This window comes from Bubalus kerabau, chromosome 3 (genome assembly GCF_029407905.1).
Source record: "Bubalus kerabau isolate K-KA32 ecotype Philippines breed swamp buffalo chromosome 3, PCC_UOA_SB_1v2, whole genome shotgun sequence".
Taxonomy (NCBI): Eukaryota; Metazoa; Chordata; class Mammalia; order Artiodactyla; family Bovidae; genus Bubalus; species Bubalus kerabau.
In genome coordinates, this window is record NC_073626.1 from 2,967,721 (window position 1) to 2,990,064 (window position 22,344).

At 48.4% G+C, this 22,344-nt stretch overlaps 1 protein-coding gene across 8 annotated transcripts in view; it reads right to left on the minus strand.

The window, feature by feature from the left end:
* Positions 1-22,344, minus strand: part of LYRM4 (LYR motif containing 4) — an 88,949-nt gene that overhangs the window by 62,243 nt on the left and 4,362 nt on the right. For 7 of the 8 annotated variants that reach the window (XM_055570519.1, XM_055570520.1, XM_055570523.1 and 4 more), the window contains exon 2: positions 2,557-2,677. In XM_055570519.1, coding sequence (XP_055426494.1) covers positions 2,557-2,677 — 121 coding nt within the window. Of the gene's footprint in view, positions 1-2,556; positions 2,678-7,160; positions 7,372-22,344 lie in introns of those variants that run through there. The other variant, XM_055570524.1, reaches the window with a different exon arrangement.

Sequence of the window (22,344 nt, forward strand, 5' to 3'; positions counted from 1 at the left end):
CGTCGGGAGGCCATCCCGGTCTGAGAGCCGCCCCACCGAGGTGCGCGCCTGGCGGCCGGTCTCCGTCCTAGTGGAGCGCCCCGTGGAGGCGCACGTGACGGGGGGGTCGCTGCGGCTCTGGGGGGGATGCCTCAGGTCACCGGGTCCCCTCCCTTCTCCCGCGGACCATCTGACGGCCCACGCGGGTTTGGGGCAGCCAGGGTGATAGCACGCTTCTGGTGGCACACGCCCTGGACTGAGGGCCACGGCCTCAGGCGACAAACGTTGTGGATTCATTCAGTCCCCAAACAGCGAGGAGCCGGGCTGGCCCTCCTGACTGAGCACCGTGGCTGCCTGAGGGCGTCGCCTGGTATCACCGACTGACTGACTCCCTGTGACTCAAGCCATCGGAGTGAAGCCCAGCGTGGCAAGGGGAGCCCAGCTCCGGGAAGGCCTGGGGAGCCCGCTCCACGCGAGGGGGACCGGGGCTCCAAGAGGGTCAGGTTGGGGGAGGGGGTGGCGGCAGGGGCAGCAAGGGCGTCACCCGGATGCTGCGGGTGGGGCAGACGACCCCTGGAGGGTCTCGGGTAGGCGTGTCACCTGCTCTGACTTCCCTTTCAGAGGCTCACCCGGCGGCCTGTGGAGAACAGAGCGCCTGGGGAAGGGAGGGAGGTGGGCCAGGTGGAGATACACAGATGCCACTTTCTCGACGGCCTCAAGGCCAAGGCCAGCCTGGCCGGCTCAGCGCCAGGCGGCTCAGGGAGACGCTGGCAGCTCGTAAGGTAACTCCGGTCAGCGTGACGCTGGGACTCGGCACAGTCTTGATGCGACAGGGAGGCCCCTGCTGCTCTGCAGGTTAACACAGAAGCCCTGTGCCCGGAAGCGGCTGCACGCCCCCTGCCCGCCCCGCATTAAGAACGGCGCCCCTGGCAACTGTCCTGGGGACCGCCCAGCCCGTGGCCCTAGGGTTTGAAACTGGTTTGTGCGGATTCACTGGGCATGTCTGGTGAGAGCCAGTCTATCCATTTTTTTTTAAATAAAGCATTTCAAACTGAGAAGTGACACAGACAATTATATAACAGAAGAAATGGTGGCAAGATTATGTACAGGCCCCTTTTCTCAGCAGTTCCTACTCTGAGCAACTTTACAGTAAAAGAGAAAACCAGTCTGTTTTGGAGGCGCCTGCCAACCTCTGTGTGGGAAAACGCCAAAAACTGCACCTTCCTGAATTTCTGCAAAATAAGGATGCAGGCTGCTTGTTTTTCCAAGTTCTGGTGCTAAAGGATCCCATAAAACTCCCCCACTGATGCCTCGGGAAGGCCATCCTAGAGTTTTCAAAAGGGCAACTCACTTCTCTGCCACTATCTGCATCCTTGGAAATCTGCAGACCAGCTTCTTTTTCTGACGATCCTATTATCTCTTCATGCCTTTATAGTCAAAGATCATTTCTTTAAAATGGCCGAGTTATTCTACTCCTAGATTACTGCAGAACTCAAAGAGAGCTATCAGAATCTGAAAGAAAGGTTATTATAGAAGGGATTGTTCTATGATGCAGGCAACATAACGAGACTATTAACTTTGACATAAGATGAACACCAGCCCTTAATACTGTTTGCTTTATGAATGGTGTAGAGTCAAGCATGAAGAAGAGTCAGAGATGTAAATATATATCCTGATACACATGTCACAAGTCATGATACGACATAACGTCAGCCAGGGTGGGATTTCCTGATGATGAGAAAGGAGCCCCTTCTAACACACTCACGGGTCTCAGGAAAATGTAAGGGTGTCCTTCCACAGCTAAACAAACTCACTGCGAGGAAGAGCGGAAAGCAAACGGAAGCAGAAATGGACCTTACGGTGGAACTCGTGCTGAATTAGAGAAAAACAGCGGAAAGGAAGGCTTTTCAGAGGGTGGGAAAACCAGCGAACAGCAGGCCGCTCCGCCTCTGGCGCTCTGATCGATTCTGCAGAGACAAGGACACGTCACTGCACCCGGAGGCCCGGCTGCGGCCCCGTCCACCTCGCAAGGAAGAGCAGAGTGAGAGGCCAAGGCGACCGCCGGCTCTCCTGCAAGAGGAAACAAAACCCTCGCCTGGTCCTTGGGGGTCGGCGCCCGCAGCTATGTTTCACACCTGCAGACATGCTGCCACGTGGCAACAAAACTCAGCTTCATCGCAATAATGCTGTCCTCAGGAAAAAGGCAGCATGGTCCTGAGTTATGATCTTAAAACACTAGGAAAAGTAGAATATATTTATACTCTGACATACGTCCGGGTTTCAATGTGTAATGCATCTAACAAAGAGATGAAATTTTAAAAAATTCTCCCATAGTTAAAGCACCATTGTTTAGTAAAGTGTGGGAACCCAGCTTCCCCAGAGGCCATGTGCTCTGGGAATTCGGAGAGCTGGCACTTCCTTCGCACACCCCTTGATTCAGTGACAGGACAGCTCGTCTCTGTCCACATGAGCAAGAGGAAGAGAGTCTCGTGATCCCGGGTGTGACTCACAAACACCAAAGCTGTGACATCCAATCACGGGAGACATGTGAAAGCTCAAGGCTCTTGGCCATCTTACCTGCCGACGGATTATGCCCAGGTCTCTTTTGGCTTTATTCACTAGGGCTTGAATTTCTACGGGATCCTTCACATTCTTGTTTTCTCTGAAGGCGTCTCTTATCCTCCGGATGGCGTAAGTTCTAAATGAATTCAGGGAAAAAGAGGAAAATCTGTCAGTGTGTCTGAAACAATGCTTTTAAATGAATTCACAAGAGTTTCCCTAGGAATCAGCTGTCTGCTGGGCCCCTGGGGAGAATCACCTTTGCTCGCTGCTCTGGGCACAGGCCCATCCATTCCTATGCTGGGATGATTGAGCAAGCAGATTTAGGGAGGTGAACTGACTCTGGACAAGTCACACGGAACTCCAGAAAACGCTCCTCACGTTATGGGCTCCTCAGAGCTGTTGGCGTCCGGCTTCCCTCCATTGACACAGACAACTGGCCCTCAACGTGCAGAGACAAGCAAGGACTGCGGTGCGGCTGGGCGCTGTACGAGCGGGCACAGGGGCACCGAGATGGCGACGGGTGCGGTCGCCGCCCCAGGGTCAGCTCTCCAGCCTTGCCCCACCCTCAGGCTGTTGCCTCCTCCTGTGGACCGCGACACGCGTGGTCCACACTGGGACCCCGCCACAGCTGAGAGTGGAGATGGCACCAAGAGGCCTGAGCGTCCATGGCGAGAGCGTGGACAAACGGGCTGAGCAGGCAGTTTAAGTTGGAATGGAAGAAAGCGTCTCAGAAGTGAGAACAATGAAGTAAGAGGGTTCATGGAGGTTTAATAACCAGACAACTATGCCAAGATATTTACTTATAAAACCCTGAACTCCAAGGTCAGAGGAAAAATACTTCCAGAAAGGATAAAAAAAGAACGCTAAGCTGGTAATAATGAATGCAACATAGGTAAGTACAACCTCAGATTTTTATTTTCAGAAATCTGCAAAGAAAACAGCTGTTTTCCAGTCATTTGCCGAACTGTACTGAGGGTCCAAAGGGACAAGAAATAACATCTACGAATCTAGGATGTGTGGCCCGGGAACCAGGCACAGGAGACTGTGCTCAGAATGGGATACACATTATCCGATTTAATACGCACAAACTACAACTCAGAGGTAATAATAATAAAAATGGCCAAGATCAAATGCCCAGTAAGTGGTAGAACTAGGTTCTGGAAACAGCTGAACAGAATCTGTGATTTTCAACTGTACCTGCTATAAGCCAAGTTGCTATCCATTCGCCAAGGCATTTAAAAGAACAAAAACTGACTGGCCTCACGAAGAGCAGAAAGATCATCTCGTCTCCTGACGGTACTTCAAGTCTTGCTACAAATAGTTCAGCTGCCAAGCAAGCCTTAGGAAGAGTGGCTGAGGGCGTTATGAAGGAAAGAGCTACTGACATAAGCAGTAAGCGTATGTGGAACAACAGCTTCATTATTTAAGGAGGAGGACACTGACCAGTGAGGAGGATATGGAGTGAGGAGGTAAAGTTACCGTCAGAAAAGCCACCCTGGAGACCAAAGGCTCTCAGTCTTGGGGGGAAGCTGCAAGTAAACCCATGACATGCTTCCCCTGCTGGTTTATTGTTACCATAAGGGTCAAATGCATTAGTGAGGACCGGGCACCCCTGTTCCTCAATCCCACCCGGCCAAGCACCATGTCCAGGAGGAGCCACCGACTCCCGCTACAAGGGAAGACCCGGAGTTTCCTGACGGCCGGCCTGCTCTTTCTCCACAGGGGGAGTGTCCTTCTCAGCCTGATTTCTTGGCTAACTCTTCCATGTCCTTAAAGACGTAACCAAGTTAGTAACAAATAAGACAAAAGATTAACATCCTGAGCACATGTAAATCAAACAGGAGAGAAGGACCGCAGTCAATGAGTGAGAGGTATGCACCAATAATTCACAAGGGAGCCTAGAGTGACTAAACTGAGAAGCATGAGATAAATATATGGATCCTCAGCCTCAGCTATAATCAAAGAAGCGTACATTTAAACAGGGCAGAATCTCCTGTCCATCAAATTAGCAGATTTTTTTTTTAAAGGGCATGTACAGCTTGATGGTGGGATATGAACTACACGTCCTGTGGGGAAAAGGGCATCATAATCTATAATAACGTTCATAATCCTTTATCCACTAATTCTACTCTTAGTGATCCTGTAGAAACAGCCTGTAGAAATAACAAAGCTGTATATAGAAAGATATTCACTACAGAACTGTTTATAAACATTAAAAATAGAAACAACCATAAATGTTCAACAACAAAGTGGCTACACAAATTATGACATCATGAAGCTTTTAAAAGAGATGCTTGCTACTGCTGCTGCTGCTAAGTCGCTTCAGTCGTGTCCGACTCTGTGCCACCCCATAGACGGCAGCCCACCAGGCTCCCCCGTCCCTGGGATTCTCCAGGCAAGAACGCTGGAGTGGGTTGCCATTTCCTCCTCCAATGCATGAAAGTGAAAAGTGAAAGTGAAGTCGCTCAGTCGTGTCCGACTCTTTGGGACTCCATGGACTGCAGCCCACCAGGCTCCTCCGTCCATGGGATTTTCCAGATCAGAGCACTGGAGTGGGCTGCCATTGCCTTCTCCAAAAGAGATGTTTCCAAACCCTTAAAGTCACAGGTACCAAAGTCCAAGGCCTAGCAAGGTGTGAGGAGAGTATTCAGCTTCCCGGCCCCGACACTCTGCTCGTTAGTTGCAGGTTCCTGTGAAGCCCCCGGAAGACACCGGGTTCACAGTCCACCCTCCACATGTATGTTCCTCTTCACAACAGTGGAGCTCTAAACACACTGTGTACCTCTACTTCCTGAACCACAATACATCATTTCCTATCAGTACAAACGAGCTGACCCACAGCACAGAGACCCACCATTAGTGGGCCCCTTACTTCCCTGGTGGCTCAGCTGGTAAAGAATCCACCTGCAATGCGGGAGACTTGGGTTCGATCCCTGGATTGGGAAGATCCCTGGAGGAGGGAAAGGCTACCCGCTCAAGTACTCTGGCCTGTATAGTCCACGGAGGCACAGAGTCGGACACGGCTGAGCGCCTCTCACTTCGATCGTTTCCCATCTTGCTGTGACAGCCAACATCCTTGTTTCCTGAAGCATCACGTGCGTGTGTGGTCAACTCACAGACATGGAGGTGGTAAGGAAAGGACAGGTGCATCTGTGGTTTTAACAAAATATCGCCCAAGTTCTCTCTGCAGAGGGACGAGCCCATGCTCCCCCAGCAACAAGTACACTGCTTGTTTCCAGCACCACTGCCAACGCGCGCGGTCAAACCCTCTGACCCCTGCGGACCTAACGGGTGAAAGACGGCCTCTCATTTCCCTTTACATTACATGTTGCTTGTTATGAGTACTGCCGACCAGTTTTTCACAAGCTTAAAGCCATTCGTGTCTCTGTTAATGCTCTCTGCCTTTTCTTAACCGAGTGATCTTTCTGATTGATTTGTAAGATGGTACTAAGGAAACTACCCCTTTCGGATGAGTCGTAAGTTCTCCCTGGACTGCCATCTGACTTTATGTTTGTGTGCTTTGTCGTGTACAAGTGTTCCGTTCCGTCAAGTGTATCACTTTTTATATTATGACTTCTGATTATACATCATAGGTACAAGTCTTCTCTACTGTGAGATCGCAACAAATACGCACCCATGTATTCCTGAGAACTTTTTTGGTCCATCTTTTTATGTTTAACTCTTTGATCTTTTTGGAATTAATTTTGGTGGAAGCTGTTGAATATGGAATCTAACTTTACCCTTTGATGTTAAGTTTTCTGAAATGAAAGATATTAAGTCTATATTCAGGATGATCTCAATTACGTTAAATACAGAAAAAAATACAAAAAGATAGCATGTTTCAAATTACTTCTGATGACTGGAGTTTATGCTTTCTAAACTTTTAAAATTTTTAAAAATTTATTTTTGGCTGTGTTGGGTTTTTGTTCCTGTGTGAGCTGTTCTCTGGTTGCAGCAAGCAGGGCTACTGCCGAGCTGCGCTGCGTGGGTCTCTCGCCGCAGTGGCTTCTGTCGCAGAAAGGAGGCTCTAGGGCAGGCTCAGCAGCTGTGGTGCATGGGCTTAGGTGCCCTGTGACACGTGGGATCTTCCTGGATCAGGGACGGAACCTTGTCTCCTGCGTTGGCAAGTGGATTCTTTATCACTAAGCCACCAGGGAAGCCCTGCTCTCTCAATTATTATAATAATTATTATTTATTAATAATTTAAAGTGCTGGTAATTTACCATAATAAAGAAAAATCAGAGAAGGTTCAACCTGTGAGAGAAGAGATTGGGGAAGGGAATATACTTAGACAAACACATATAGCCAGGAGTGCTTAGTATTAACAGATAACAACAAAAGGTTCTACAAGGATTTTTTTAAAGGCAATGCAGGGACAACAAGGCAGTTATGTCCAGCAGGCTACCAGAAACGTGGTTTTGGATCTCCGATGAGAAGGTCCAAGCTGGTAATAAACCTGAAAATCCTTGACAAAGAAGAATGAGGCAAGACGGTAGGGTAGTTAAGTCTGCTCTGGGGACAGCTGCAGAACCGGAAGAGCAGCCTGCCTGGGACACAGCCCGGGAGAAATGCCAATATTTAAAAACAAGCAAGGTGCCGAGGCAGGAAAGACGGAGACAAGGAGGCCCAGTTTAATAAGCAGGGAGGACACAGGAACACCACTTGTCCTAGAAAAGACAAGACGAAGCCTGGGAAGAGCCCCACTGGAGCGAGCAGTTAGAGCCGTCAGTAACTTCAGCAAGAACGCGTCGGCGTGTGCTCCGTGATGACGGTGCAGTACTCGCAGGAAGAGACATCCCGGATTTTCGGAAACACGCTTGTGAGTAACAACTGGGAGAAGGGAACAAAATTTGCCACATAGTAAGAAAATATTTTTAAAATAATGAAAAAGTCAATGCACAGAATCTTTGGAATGTAGTCAAAGCCATACTCAGATGACAATTAATGGCTTACCCAGCTTGATTATTAATAAAGTAAAAGCAGAGTTCAATAAATTAGAAATATTTCCTAACATTTTAGAGAGGCAGTAATATCCCATAGGAAAACGAGACAAATTATTTTAAAATGTGCCGAATCAATGAAAAGTGAAAAAAAAACCCCAGTGAAATTAGCTAAGACAATTGAGTTTGTTCTTTTCTGTTATGACTTCTGAAGTATACATCAGAAAGCAAAATTATAAGGAAAAAAAGAGTGAGGAGGATTGGAAGCTTGAGCAGAGGGGTTTAAAACAATTATTTCAGAAAAGGAGAGCCGGGACAGGCTTCCAGCAGTCGCTGTCCAACGAGAAGGCCAGTGGAGCTGGGCAGCAGCCAGTGCAGTGGGCCAGTCTGCCAAAGCGGGTGACTTTTCTCCAGCTGAGTTCAGGTGCCCAGGTGTGGCTATGGAAAAGAGAGATGTGTTAGTAAACCCACGGCTGCAGTTCTTACAGGTGAGTGGGCAGAAGGGCAGAGAGAGAGGAAGACCTAGGGCACAAAAGAGACGGTGCTGGGAATTCCTTCCCCCATGGTCACAGACTTCTGAAAGCCCAGTTCTGAGGACTCCGGCCAACCTCCTACTTAGTCCCCTTTGTGGAATTCAAACCCTGATCTAAATATCCAATAATAAACAATCAAAGAAATTACGGTAAATTTATGGCTTATAATAAGCATTAAATATTAAATATGAAAACTATGTACATCAAAAAAAAAAGTGTCCTCAAAATGTTATGACCTAAAAACCATTTTTACATAACTTCCGATTTTAGGCACAGTTCTATGGAGATTTTTTTTTAAAGTAACATTCTCTTAAAAAAAAAAAAAAGGAACTTCCCTGGTGGTCCAGTGGTTAAGACTCCACGCTTTCAATACAGGGGAACTAAGATCCCACAGGCCTCGCAGGGGCATGCCAAGAAGCACCCAGAAAAACACAAACACAAAACAAACAAAAAGCCCTCAATGAACAATGGAAAGAAAGGCACCCTAGTCCTGCAGCAGATGTCCCCTCAGGCCCTCGAGGAACAGTTTAGGAGCATTTCTATCCAGGCTTGCTTTCTGATGCTTAAAAACATTCAGGATCTTTAACTGACAATTCATCAAAATTAAACTTCCAGTTACCCCTTGGATCTATCCTCATTGCCACTGACATTTTGTTGCAAACAAGATTTTTCAGAACGTAAACCAATCTATCAGAGTAAAGGCCGCCTCTACAGTGCTGTCTGGCGCCATGGCAGAGAGGCGCACCTCCCTGCTTCTGGGTTTAGACACGGCCGTGCAGGAAGTGCGGTGCCCTGCAAGCTGGACTCGGAGAGCTCGGACCCATAGTGCCCGTCTCACCTGATCCTGGACCAAGAGGGGCGAGGGATCAACTGTCCTTCATCCATGGAGTCCTGCAAACACTCCTGTGGAGGTAACCAAGGCCCCACTCGAGCACTAACTATGTCTTCATGGAACTGGCCACGCTTCCTTTAAAAGCACCACCATGACATCAATGCGCCACAGGCAGGGATGGGATTTTCTGCCTTCTTCCCCCATGACGCCCTCATCTACCATGAACCTGACCTTGTACCAAAAAGGCAAACTCAAGCTTTCACTGTGTAATAAGAGCTAAAAGTTAGAAAACTACAGAATACAACTTTTGAAACTTTACTTTGAAATTATCCTGTGAACCGTGCCAATGTAAGACAGGGCCTTTAAATGATTTAAATTTAAAGAAGAATAACTATTTATGGTAGAATGTTCAATTACTTCTGGATTTTCCACTTTATGGGAGAAAATAAAGCATGAACAATAGAAATTCCTCTAGTAAACAACAGAAATAGAACAATTCCTCGTGGTCTAAACTCAAGTGTCATTAAAATATTCTAACAGCGCGTTAAAATGAAGCCAAATAAAGTGACTTCTGTTTATGTTATCCTCCTGCCATTACTCACCAGCAAGGATAAGTGAGCCAGGAAGAAAAGTGGACAGGGAACACAGATAAGTCACCGAGCTTGTGCTCAACACATCATTAAGGATAATTTACAGAGCAGAGAAGTGCAGAGTGGTACTTGCTCCCCCTTCCTAGGATGTGTGAAGTAGCAGAATACAGGCTGGGTTATTCAGAAGGAAAAAATAAAAACTACCTAAAAATATTCCAGAGATATAGTAATCATCTGTAAAACCAGAAACCAGGAGGTAAATATGGACGGTCTTGGGACTCAGAATTCTTGGCTGGGAAGGAAGGTCAATATCGTGGTGAGCATCCCAGGAGCATCCTGGGTTTGAAAGCACCTTGAGGGACCAGCTGGGCCTGGGTTCCCTCCATCCCTGAATAAGAAGTGAGTCCAGCACAGGGAGGCCATGAGCTACCTTTACTTTACCCACTAGGCATTGAAGGACTCTGACCTCCATATGTAAGTTTATGCAAAGAGGTGCAAAAATCACATCCCCCCGGCTTTACTCACAAAATCCAGAAGCACTTTCACCCTTCGGCGAGCTTTAATTTTGCTGTCATAGAGGAGACGCATCTCTAACATTCTGTCTGGTCTAACATTCTATGAATTTAAAGATGCAGTTAACCCCTGTGCCTCCCGGGATGTCACTGGCCGTGTGGGCATGGAAGACCCTGCATTGTCACAGGGGGATGGTTATCCCGACCTGAGTGCTGTTCTGCCTTGAGATGTTTGCTGGCTCGGTCGTTTATAGTACAAATAACCTGTAATCGGCTTCCCTGGTGGCTCAGATGGTAAAGAATCTGTTTGCATGGCCGGAGACCTCCCATTGTATCTTTCTTTCAAGTAGGTCAAAATATTTTCATGCATTACGTAATTTATTTCCATGACGTCTCTGTGAATCATCTAGTAGGTGTTTGGGTATTTCTGCGTTAAGATTTAATTTTATTTACAAAACTGGAAGACTGAAGAAAACTGAGCAAACATCTCATTTACAAGTTATTACTATTCATTTCACTATTAATACCGACTGAGTAACAGTGGAATGACACCTGGCCTGTACCTGTATACGTAACTGGTCAGACCCAAAGTGCAGCTGGAAACCCAGCCCTGATGATGAGCATAAACCCCTCTCCTCACGCTGCCCCAGCTGGCCTGCGAGTCTTCACCTGTGGGCACACTCCTCTCCCTTTGGGCCACGGTGTGGCTGAAGGATCCTGGCCACAGGCTGTCCCTGTGACCAACCATGGCACAGTCACTGCTTAGAGCTCCTGGGCCATTCTCAAAGGTGCTGCCTCTTCCTGGCCAAGTAAGCAGATCCTCAGTCACGTAAGAGCATCCTTGGTTAGAAGACACGGAAGCGACAGAGGTGCACAGCAGTGCCGGAGAGCATCTCCCTCAGCATCTGACAAGGTTCTGCTAACCGCGTAGGTCCAAGGTCCAGCTCCCCGCTCTCTGGATGTGGACCACAGCTGTGCAGACACCGGGTCTAACTGGTAAAGTCAGAAGGGCTTACTCCCTGCCACTTACATTTCAGCGGCAGTAACCTCAGGAACAGAAATCTGCAACACGCTTTCATTGTGAGGTGCATGAAGCTTTTACTACTTGGCTTAAATCCAAGTCCAACTTTTCAATACACTTAAGTGCTCAGAGCCAGGTGGTTTGGGCCTCATCACTGTCTGTAATTCCTCGATCCAACAGCCCCGTCCAGAATCAACAAAGGGCGCACTCTCAGTGGGTATGCAGCAGTCATTTTAATGTGGGGCAGACTCACTCCCAGCTTCTTTACCTACTGAAATATTCAAAATGTCCACTTTGCATCAAAAGCCACACAAGTGTGAAAAACTGCATTTACCAAAAAACTTAAAGGAAGAATTGTCAGTGGGCCCATGGTGGATACACAGAGGCACAGCGGGTAAGCTCTGCCCATTGCATTCTTCTGCAAAATGCAGGCTTCCTAGAAGAAAGGTGGTCTCGTGTATGATCGACGATGCAGGCAGAGAGGGTGACTCAGCAGATCTGGGGAGCCCTCCCGAGGTAAGGTGGTCTCGTGTACGATCGACAATGCAGGCAGAGGGTGACTCGGCAGATCTGGGGAGCCCTCCCGAGGTAAGGTGGTCTCGTGTATGATCAACAATGCAGGCAGAGAGGGTGACTCGGCAGATCTGGGGAGCCCTCCCACTGCCTGTGTGCTTTCGAGAGCCTCGGGTGAGTGGGAATCGGATGTGACACGTGGACGTCCGCCTCCCGGCATACACTGCGTGGCTGGGAAAGCCGCACGGAGCGTCTGCACGTTAAAGCAGAGAAGAGACCTGGAGACGAGGAAGCAGAGGGAGGCACCTGGGCTCCTTCAGAGTTTCCCTGCTCCACTAACACCCGTTACATTTTGGGAAATGCTGACCAAGACGAAACTTCTCGCCGGGCAGCCCCGTCAGGGCTAGAGGAGTCCCGGATGCTGCGCTGACAGTTTCCATGGGCAAGTCCTGCTCATTCCTCACAGGCTCTTTACAGACCGTCCCCTCACAGCCGCTCACGGACCCAGGACACCTGCTGCGCTTGTACCTCCTCCAGCCCTCCAGCAGCGCAGCCTCCGAGGCGCCTCAGCCGACCTCAGAGGCGCGAGTTCCATCAGCTACAGCGGAGACTGTCAGTACATTCCCCGCCCCTTCTTCCAGAAGGTCCCGACCATACAGACCCCACAGCCAAGTCCAAGGTCAAGTCGTGATGATGGGGAGCAGGACGTTCCACCCACAGATACACCACCCTGGCACTGGGTTATCTTGAGCTGAAGGCAAAGGAGAAATGATAGATGCGGAAAGCACTCTGTCCTGTCCTTTCTGCCAGAAGCGGGGCATAAGCTTCCCATGAGAAAGGTGTCCTCCTGGTACCAGGAAGGAAAGAACGTTCTTATCAGCAGACATGGGGAGCTGAGGCTGAGATGGGTCTGCACAAATCACACCCAAGTAATCCTTGTCTCCTGTCAGTTTCCCCGATGCATTTCCTAGCCAATTCCCAGTAACATCCTGTCCTTCGGTGCCCAAATCCTTTGTCTCGTCACCGTTCCACAACTTATGGCCCTTTGTAAAAATGGTATATAAACCTTAAGTCTAAGTGCTTTTTTGGGGTTGTCACTTTTCTATGAGGCACCCTTCATGTTATATAAAAATATTAACATGAAATAAAATGTGTACATGTTCCCTCCTGTTAGTCTTTGACAGTTTAATTTGCAGGCTCCAGACAGAGCACAAGAAGTAAGGTCTTCCTTCCCTAAAGTGGTCTGAGCCTCACTGCTCAGGACTGTGGGCAGTTCTGGCTCTGAGATGCTGACCCCAGATGGGGGGCCTGGTCTTGGCTGACTGGAAGAATTCTGGGGCCCGCCGTGGGCAGAGCGCTTGCGTGACGCCCCTGCCAGGAGGCTCTCTGATCAGGTCTGCTCTCACTGAGTTATATGCCCACTGGGGCTTTCCTTCCTTTGGGCGTTCAAGTCTGGTGCTAAAGCGGCAAGTTGCCGCTAAAAGCATGATCGCCACTTCAGTGTCTCCCCAGCTTAGAGACCACCTGTACGGAAGGCCGAGCTTGCTCAGTCTGGGAGGGAGGGACACAGAGCTCTGAACTCACGCACAGGACAGTGGGGCCGCCAGGAAGACTTGTTGAATCAATGCACGAGACACAGTTAGACCAGGACAGAGGGTCAGTGGCTTTTTCTGGCTCCAGTTTGGCTGTAAGGAACTCTTTTCTCATTTAATTTAGCATTTTGCTTCTTAATAAAGAGGAAAAAGGATTTTAAGAGCTGCTTGCATCCGTGTAAGTGATTTTTGGTCAACACATCACCACTTCTAGGGATTAGATGCAGGGGAGGGATAATTATACGGGAAAAATATTCGTATTTATCCTTAAAACATGGGCAGACAAAAAGAAATACATGAGAGCACTAAATGAACAACTGTGCTACAGAGTAGTATTTATCATTATAATGAATTGATCAATAAGTAACTTTGAATAAATAAGACCAAATGGAGGGGATATTAAATCTACTCAAAAAATTACCCCAGAAACAAAAGAATAAATATAAGGCTAATAGATACATTAATGACATCCAGTGAGGATAACAGCCAAGTAGTGAAGAAAACAAATAATTACTCGAAAAAAGAGTCAAATAATTGAACACCAAGGACTGATAAACTGGCACATTAGCAACATTAGTATGTAAAGGTACATAACTGGAAGAAAAGTGAGATGAACGTAGATTAACACCTATGACCAAAGAGATGCTTTAAAACTGAGCCTGAACCGTGCAGACGAGCTTCTGAGGCGACGGCCCTGCACCAAAGACGCTCCCGTCCGTCCCTGAGATGTGATGTCGCATTTCCAACAACTTCTTCCACTTACATTCTCCTGACCGAAGGTCACGTCATTCTCTCTAACCCAGCGTGTTCAACCAGCCACTGAGTCTGGCTAATCCTCAGTGTATCTCAAGACCATCCTCCCCTCCTCTGCTCTCACCACAGCTGCAGCCAGCCCTCACCATCATTCACTGCGTAACCCACCTCCAACTGGCCTCCGCGTCTTTAGCCTCCTTCTGCTTCAGGTGGTCCAGCTGGAAGGTGTTGTCTATGGTCTGTTCAGACGCCTGTGTGGCTGTCCACTGCCGGGGATGGCATCCAGCATCTCGGCGGGGCCCCCGAGGCTCTGCGTCCCTCCCCCTGCCCTGCTCCCACCGCCCCCAGGGGGGACTCCACACTGCTGGTAGCTCCACGCACTCAGCACCAGCTACACTGGTCCATCCCCACTGCTTCAGCCTCCCTCCTCCACCGAAGCCCTGCACAACCCTGACAGCCCAGGGCAGCCGCAGTTCCTTTCCTAACCTCTGGCCCTTCTGGGGCAGGCTGTGTTGCTCCCCTATCTGCCCCCACAACCCGCTGTTCATTCACTATCATGGCACCGCCTCTGCGTCTTCACAGAACCCTCAGTGAGAGAATTCCATGGACAGAGGAGCCTGGAGGGCTGCAGTCCTCGGGGTCACACAGAGTCAGACACGACTGAGCGACTACACTTTCTTTTTCTTTCAGTGAGTGCATTACTCTGTGCACTGAACCACAAGCCCCTCCTGGGAAAAGCTCACGCTGTTTGTCTCTGCACTTCCGCAGGAGCCCAGGGGCTGGCACATGGTGGGTCCCCAGCCAACGTCTGCTGAAGACTCAAGCCAACCTCATCAGAGACCACACGCTACAGTGATGGAGGTCTCTGGATGGTGAGGAAGCACCTGGTGCGGAGTGCGGCTCAACAGTTTAACTGAGTTCATTAAATGACTGCTAGCTACTATGAACTGAAAAGATTTGGCAGCTGGTCTACCAGTTTAACAGGTCCAGTGTTCTTGTCTGGAGAATCCCAGGGACAGGGGAGCCTGGTGGGCTGCCGTCTATGGGGTCGCACAGAGTCGGACATGACTGAAGAGACTTAGCAGCAGCAGCAGCAGTAATACTGGAGTGGCATGGCAACCCACTCCAGTATTCTTGTCTGGAGAGGCCCATGGACAGAAGAGCCTGGTGGGCTGCAGTCCCTGGGGTCGCACAGAGTCGGACATGACTGAAGCGACTTAGCACGCACACGTGTAGTCACTGGTTAACTTGTATCTATCTGCAGAAGGGATTCTGGAGCCCAACATTCAGCCAGAAGGTTCTGCAGCCTGTGCCTCTGAAAAGATGTGCCAGGGAGCAAATGCACTGAAGGTCAGAGCTGGGAGCTAGTTGACCTCGAACCTGGACCAAGGTTTCTTGATTCACAGCCCGGGAGCCTTCCTACATGAACACCACCTTGCTCGTGGCCCTCATTCAGAACACTGAAAACAACACGTAGAGCAAAATCAGTTCAGGAGTCACCGTATTTGGGAAAGAAGCAAGGGGGACGCGCTAGCGTCAAGTCACATGACCTTCATTTATCCCTTATTTGTCCGGAAAGATCATTTCCGTGAGCTGTTTGCTTTTAATTCCAAACTCCCTGAGTTTAAAAACAACAAAAAATTATCCTTTCAAATAGAACTGTAATAATCGGTTGCTATGAAGTCAAACAGATAATTAAAATGTCACAGTGATAATATTATTATGTTTCAACTTCAGCAATTTTAAATCTGCTTCTTAAAATAAGGGTGGCAGAGATCAGCTGAAGGAACCCTATTCAGGGTACTCCTATTATTAACCCAGACAAAAGCCAGGAGGACACTCATTAATTTAGCTGACTCCTGCTGAATCTAGAGATTCACAGGTTGGTTCATGCAATTTATCTAAGTTTATCACTTCATTTGGTTTCTAAAGGTTAGAATTTTTCTAAATTGGCTAGGTACCAGTTAGCTGAGAAAATAAACGCTAAGGCATATACAAACATCTGCCAGCTGATGAAGAGGGGTTCAGGCAGTCAGGAAGGGGGCCACGAAAGTACTAGGACAAGAAGTATCTTGCATCCACAGTAAGTGGACACACAGCTACTGATGTGAGGCCGCAAAACGCCATTTCCTATAATGTCCATTACAGCAATTTCCTAACAGAATGTCTTGTAAGTACAATTTGCATAAAAAAAAATACATTACCCTACTGCAAAACATTAATTTTAAGAGACTTTAAGGAAGTCCTATTGACTTATAAAACGAAGATCATTCAGAAAACGAAGATCATGGCATCTGCTCCCATCACTTCATGGGAAATAGATGGGGAAACAGTGGAAACAGTGTCAGACTTTATTTTCCTGGGCTCCAAAATCACTGCAGATGGTGATTGCAGCCATGAAATTAAAAGACGCTTACTCCGTGGAAGGAAAGTTATGACCAATCTAGATAGCATATTCAAAAGCAGAGACGTTACTTTGCCAACAAAGGTCCGTCTAGTCAAGGCTATGGTTTTTCCTGTGGTCTTGTATGGATGTGAGAGTTGGACTGTGAAGAAGGCTGAGCGCCGAAGAACTGATGCTTTTGAACTGGGATGTTGGAGAAGACTCTTGACAGTCCCTTGGACTGCAAGGAGATCCAACCAGTCCATTCTGAAGGAGATCAGCCCTGGGATTTCTTTGGAAGGAATGATGCTAAAGCTGAAACTCCAGTACTTTGGCCACCTCATGCGAAGAGTTGACTCACTGGAAAAGACTCTGATGCTGGGCGGGATTGGGGGCAAGAGGAGAAGGGGACGACAGAGGATGAGATGGCTGAATGGCATAACTGACTCGATGGACGTGAGTCTCAGTGAACTTCGGGAGTTGGTGATGGACAGGGAGGCCTGGTGTGCTGCGATTCATGGAGTCGCAGAGGGTCGGACATGACTGAGCGAGTGATCTGATTGACTTATAATTGCATTTTGTGGTCTAGCTTTACATCTCACTTTGTTATATTTTCTATCTTTATTTTCCCCTGGCCCTGATTCTCTCCTTTATTATTTTAAAATAATAACAATTATTTCATGCTACTACATTTTATGTATTCTTAACAGTTTTAAAAATGGTTTTAGGGGCCACTGTGCTTATTTGCTTGGTCATGTCTAACTCTTTGCGATACATGGACTGTAGCCCACCAGGCTTCTCTGTTCATGGGGATTCTGTAGGTAAGAATACTGGAATGGACTGCCATGCCCTCGCCAAGGGGATCTTCCCAACCCAGGGATCTAACCTAGGTCTCCCTCATTGCAGGTGGATTCTTTACCAGCTGAGCCACCAGGGAAGCCCCTTTGGTTAAGTATAAATAGAGGAAGTACAACTTGGAAACTTATAAATCAGCAACGACATTGATCTAATGATTCTTTTCAACACTTCCCTCCAAATTTAGGCTGCTGAATATCTTAAATGTATTCTTCCCTAAGTTAACTAGACAATTTTTTCTTACTTTTCAAAGCCATCATCACTTAAAGTGGCAGAGCTTAGCCATAAGAGAAAAAGAATTGGACAGGGAGGATTCCAAGTGTAATTAATGATAGTGAACAATCCATCTTTCAAAAGTCCACAAAATCGCTCTCCTTGGGTATAAGTAAACTGGCCGGAGTTCTATGGGGCCTGTGGGAGGGAGAGGTCAGCTGACAGTTCCATCAAAGGGCCCATTGGTATTAACTCAGAACACAGTTGAAGGCTTAATTTGGGAAGAAATTAGAAAATTTAATAGTTGTCTTTTTTCTCTTGTATTTCTCCCTACCTTCTCTGTGTTCTTGCATAGCCTGTAATAAACACAGTTAAAGCTGTTTTCATAGAGACATATGGCTTGTTCCACATTTTATTGTAGGCAAAACTAATTTTTTATATGATTATTTTTTATATATCAAAAATCTTATACAGTAGAACAGAGTTCCACCGTATCTCCGAATCCTCACAATATAAACAGGCATTTCATGACTTAAAAAGAGGGGAAACTTTGTACCGGGGGGGGAAACTCCTAATAATCTTGTCCTTGAGAATGCCAGGAAGCAAAATACTACATTTCACTGCTTCCCAGCCTGAGAGCCGTCCCAAGTGACATCTGGTCTGTGTGGCTCTAAACTGAGTTAAGGGATAAAAGGTGAAAAAGAACAAGAGGCTGGATTTTCTCACGTATCAGCAACTCCTGGTTAAAGGCATGTTTAAGTCTGAGGACAGAACAAAGATTTTCCTGGTGGGGAGGCTGGAGTTACACTTATTGAAATGAAGAACATATTGAAGGGTTTTAAGTTTCTAAAGGAGAAGAGACGTATACAGTTAAAACTGGACTGGCAGTCAGGCCGAGAGGCTGAAACGACGTCCATGGTGTCGCCTGCACAGGATATGTGCGGTGCTCTAATACCACAAATCCGCAGCGCCAGGGCATACTTCAACTTGCACGTTTCCTCTGTGAGTTTCCTGAGCTGCCCCCCGTGTCCCCATCACACGCCCATCATGAGAATATCCTGTAACAGCAGGGCCGCCCGGAGTTGGTCTTCCGTCTCCCCCAGGCCCTGGGGCAGTCATGTCCATGCTCTGGGTTCTCAGGGAGTACCCGCTCTGTTCTGGGGTGAAGGGACACTTGGCCCTGCGTTTTCTAGCCTGGCTGGCCCATTGCAGAAGGTGCTTGGAAAGGTGCTTGGATTGACACCCCACGCTGGCCTGGTGCTGTTCACCCCAGCCTTCTTCATCAGTCAGTGATCAGGGACACATGCAGCAAAAGAGGCCACCAGCGCAAAAACAAGCAGCAACAATGAACGCAGAACACGGGAGCGGAACCCTCTGCCGGGGTCCTGACTGCTCGACAAGGTCACGGCTCCAGGTGCTCAGCTCCCACTTCAAAAAGAAACCAGACTCCTAAATGGGGTCATTATCTAGTCCCTTCACCAGACTGCAAAGACTTCCACAGTGCTGCACTCGGTTGCGCAGTAGTAACTCAGAGTGGCACGCACCACCAGTTAGTAATTTAGCTCTCAGGGAACCAGAGAGCCTGTTGGGCTGCTGCAGTTGTAAGAAGAAACTGAAAATAAGCGTCTGCGGGCTCAGGTTTCTAAGACTTCTGGAGGCCGCGTCAGAGGACACCCAGGTTGTAGGGAGTTGGAACGGAACAGTGCGGAGTTGTGGAAAGCAGAGACCTGGAACTTCCCAGTCCCCATTCTGTGCTGAGCAGCCACGACCTCACCCGCTGCCCACCCTTCCAGGCATCTCCTTTCCCTCAGACCCCTTCTACTGCTCGCCAGCTAGTTCTCTCAGCTCTTGAGCATGAGCCCATCTGGGACGGAGCCCCGACCGGGGCATCCAGCACCACCTGCGGCTGGCTCCCAGTGCCCTGGGCACGTTGCCTCCTGCGCCTTGCTGGCGCACCTGGAGAGCCAGCCGCTCCCATCCACACGCCCATCCACGCAGAGGCCGGCCGCGGGCGAGCCAGCAGTCACTCCGGTGCTTTTCTCTGTCACCTTCTGCTGCAGAGGCTAGATGAGCTGCAACCTAGTTCCCCAGCCCCTGCTCAGCTAGTGTGGGAATGTAACTGAGTCCTGGTCAATAAGACCGAACCAGAAGTCTGCTGGAAAGCTTCCGGGAAAGTTGACCCTTTCCTCATGGAAGGGAAAGCCCATCCATGCCCCGCTGGCACTGCTCCTCTGTCTTGCCTTGAATAAGGATAGATTCGGAGCTTTAAGAGCTGTTTGCAACCATCAGGCATAAGCATGAGAGGAAACCTGAGACTCGAAATACCTTGACATCATGGAGCTGCTGAACCAGCTTGAGCAGCCTCATGCTCTGAACTTTTTCCGTGTGAGAAGGGCGACCCAACTGACTTATGCACCTTGTGCAGATTTCCTGCTCAGTCCAGTCGCGTCTGACTCTCTGCGACCCATGGACTGCAGCACGCCAGGCCTCCCTGTCCATCAACACCAGGAGCTTACTCAAACTCATGTCCATCAAGTCAGTGATGTGATCCAGCCATCTCATCCTCTGTCGTCCCCCTCTCCTCCTGCCCTCAATCATTCCCAGCAACAAGGTCTTTTCCAATGAGTCAGTTCTTTGCATCTGGTGGCCAAAGTACTGGAGCTTCAGCTTCAGCATCAGTCCTTCCAATGAATATTCAGGACTGATCTCCTTTAGGATGGACTGGTTGGATCTCCTTGCAGTCCAAGGGACTCTCAAGACTCTTCTTCAACACCACAGTTCAAAAGCATCAATTCTTTAGCACTCAGCTTTCTTTATACTCCAACTCTCACATCCATACATGACCACTGGAAAAACCATAGCCTTGACTAGATGGACCTTTGTTGGCAAAGTAATGTCTCTGCTTTTTAATATGCTGTCTAGGTTGGTCATAACTTTTCTTCCAAGGAGCAAGCGTCTTTTAATTTCATGGGTGCAGTCACCATCTGCAGTGATTTTGGAGCCCAAGAAAATAAAGTCTGTCACTGTTTCCATTGTTTCCCCATCTATTTGCCATTAAGTGATGGGACCAGATGCCATGATCTTAGTTTTCTGAATGTTGTTTTAAGCCAACTTTTTCACTCTCCTCTTTCACTATCAAGAGGCTCTTTAGTTCCTCTTTACTTTCTGCCATAAGGGTGGTGTCATCTGCATATCTGAGGTTATTGATATTTCTCCTGACAATCTTGATTCCAGCTTGTGCTTCATCCAGCCTGGCATTTCTCATGATGGACTCTGCATAGAAGTTAAATAAGCAGAGTGACAATATACAGCCTGGACGTACTCCTTTTCCTATTTGGAACCAGGCTGTTCCCTGTCCGGTACTAACTGTTGCTTCTTGACTTGCATACAGATTTCTCAGGAAAAGCACTCCTGATGAGATCTGCTTTCAAGGTGGCTCACACTTCTGACACCACTCACCACTCTACCCTTAATGTAAGGCTCATTCTGATTTGCAGCTCCCAACACAACACTTAGCGTGCAACAAGTATAATAGAGACTCAACCACTTAGTGAGAAGTAAGGAGTTCTGACACTCAGCTGGGTAAGCATTTGAGCATTACTCTTGCCTTCTCTCACATTTACAGCAATACATTTTTAATCAGTAGGGCTGAATGGCTGATGAAAATTACCTCTGAATACAATTCCCCCCTGCTTTTCAACAAGTATTTATAAGCACTGGGTAGGGAGGTATTGTGCTAAGCACTAGGAGTGCAGAGCTAAGATGGAATTTCTAGATTCAAGGGATAAACGGCAGAGACAAGTAGCATGGTGCACGTCATTAATGAGAACACACCACCTGAGCACCTTCCCCGTTATCCAGGAACAGGCTGCCGCACGGCACCAATCGCCTCAACTTCCCATCATCTTATATTCCAACTGAAATCCACTCCTTCTCTGATGGCAAAGGGAGTGTTCTTCCTCCTCCGTGATCAGGCCGCCACGTCCGCCGGCAGAGCTGGCGTTTGTCACTTGTGTGTGGCCTTTCTCTAGCAGTTCCCACACTCGCATATGTCAGCCAGGCTTCCTGGGGGAGGGGGTGGTGGTCTACACTCATGGTGAAGTTTTACTTCCTTCTGGTTCACTTCTCAGCGCCCCTCCCTGGGCTGTGTCCTAACCGCTTCATATGCTGCTCTGGGAAAGGTCCCCAGAGGTCCCTACGCTGGGGACACTTCTCTCTTCATCTACTGGACCTTGCTACAGCAAGTGGCCTGCTGCCCCCAGTCCCTGACTCCGGCGACACTGCTGTCTGCCTGCTTCCCGCTTCTCAGACACTCCAGCGGCCATCCAAGAGCAGCCCAGGGACTGCTGGGGCCTTGGAGATCTTTCAGGAGATCCATCAGGAAAAGGAATTTTTATCGTTTCAAACAGGCATTTGCCTTTTGCAGCCTGACTCTCTGTTAAGTGGATGGAGGAATTTCCCACGCTAGGCTGTGCGTGACCTAGCGGCGGCTCTAGGAGGAAACTAGAGCGCCTTCCACTCAGCCAAACACTCAAGAGCCCTGCAAAACAGGTCACACCGCAAAACTCTCACCGCTGGTTTTTTTTTTTTTTGGTGGGGGGAGAAAAATAGCTATTCTTCATAAAGGTGTTATTTATGTTAGCGTGCAAGGGGTTTCCCAGGGGGTTTCCCAGGTGGCGCTAGTGGTAAAGAACCCGCCTGCCCATGCAGGAGACATAAGAGACGTGGGTTCGAAACCTGGGTAGGGAAGATCCCCCAGAGGAGGGCATGGCAACCCACTCCAGTATTGCCTGGATTATCCCATGGACAGAGGAGCCTGGCGGGCCACAGTCCACTGGGTCACACAGTAGGACACAACTGAAGTGACTTAGCACGCTGAGGTTTTTCTGTTTACTTAGAAATAGAGAGGGAATGGCAAACCACTCCAGTATTCTTGCCTCAGGAACCCCATGAACAGTACCCAAAAGTAAATGCTTTAAAATGTTTGTTTTACTTTCTAATATAAATGTTGATAACTATGCCCCACATAAGCAAGGCTTTCAAGGCCCTCAGAAACATTTAAGGAT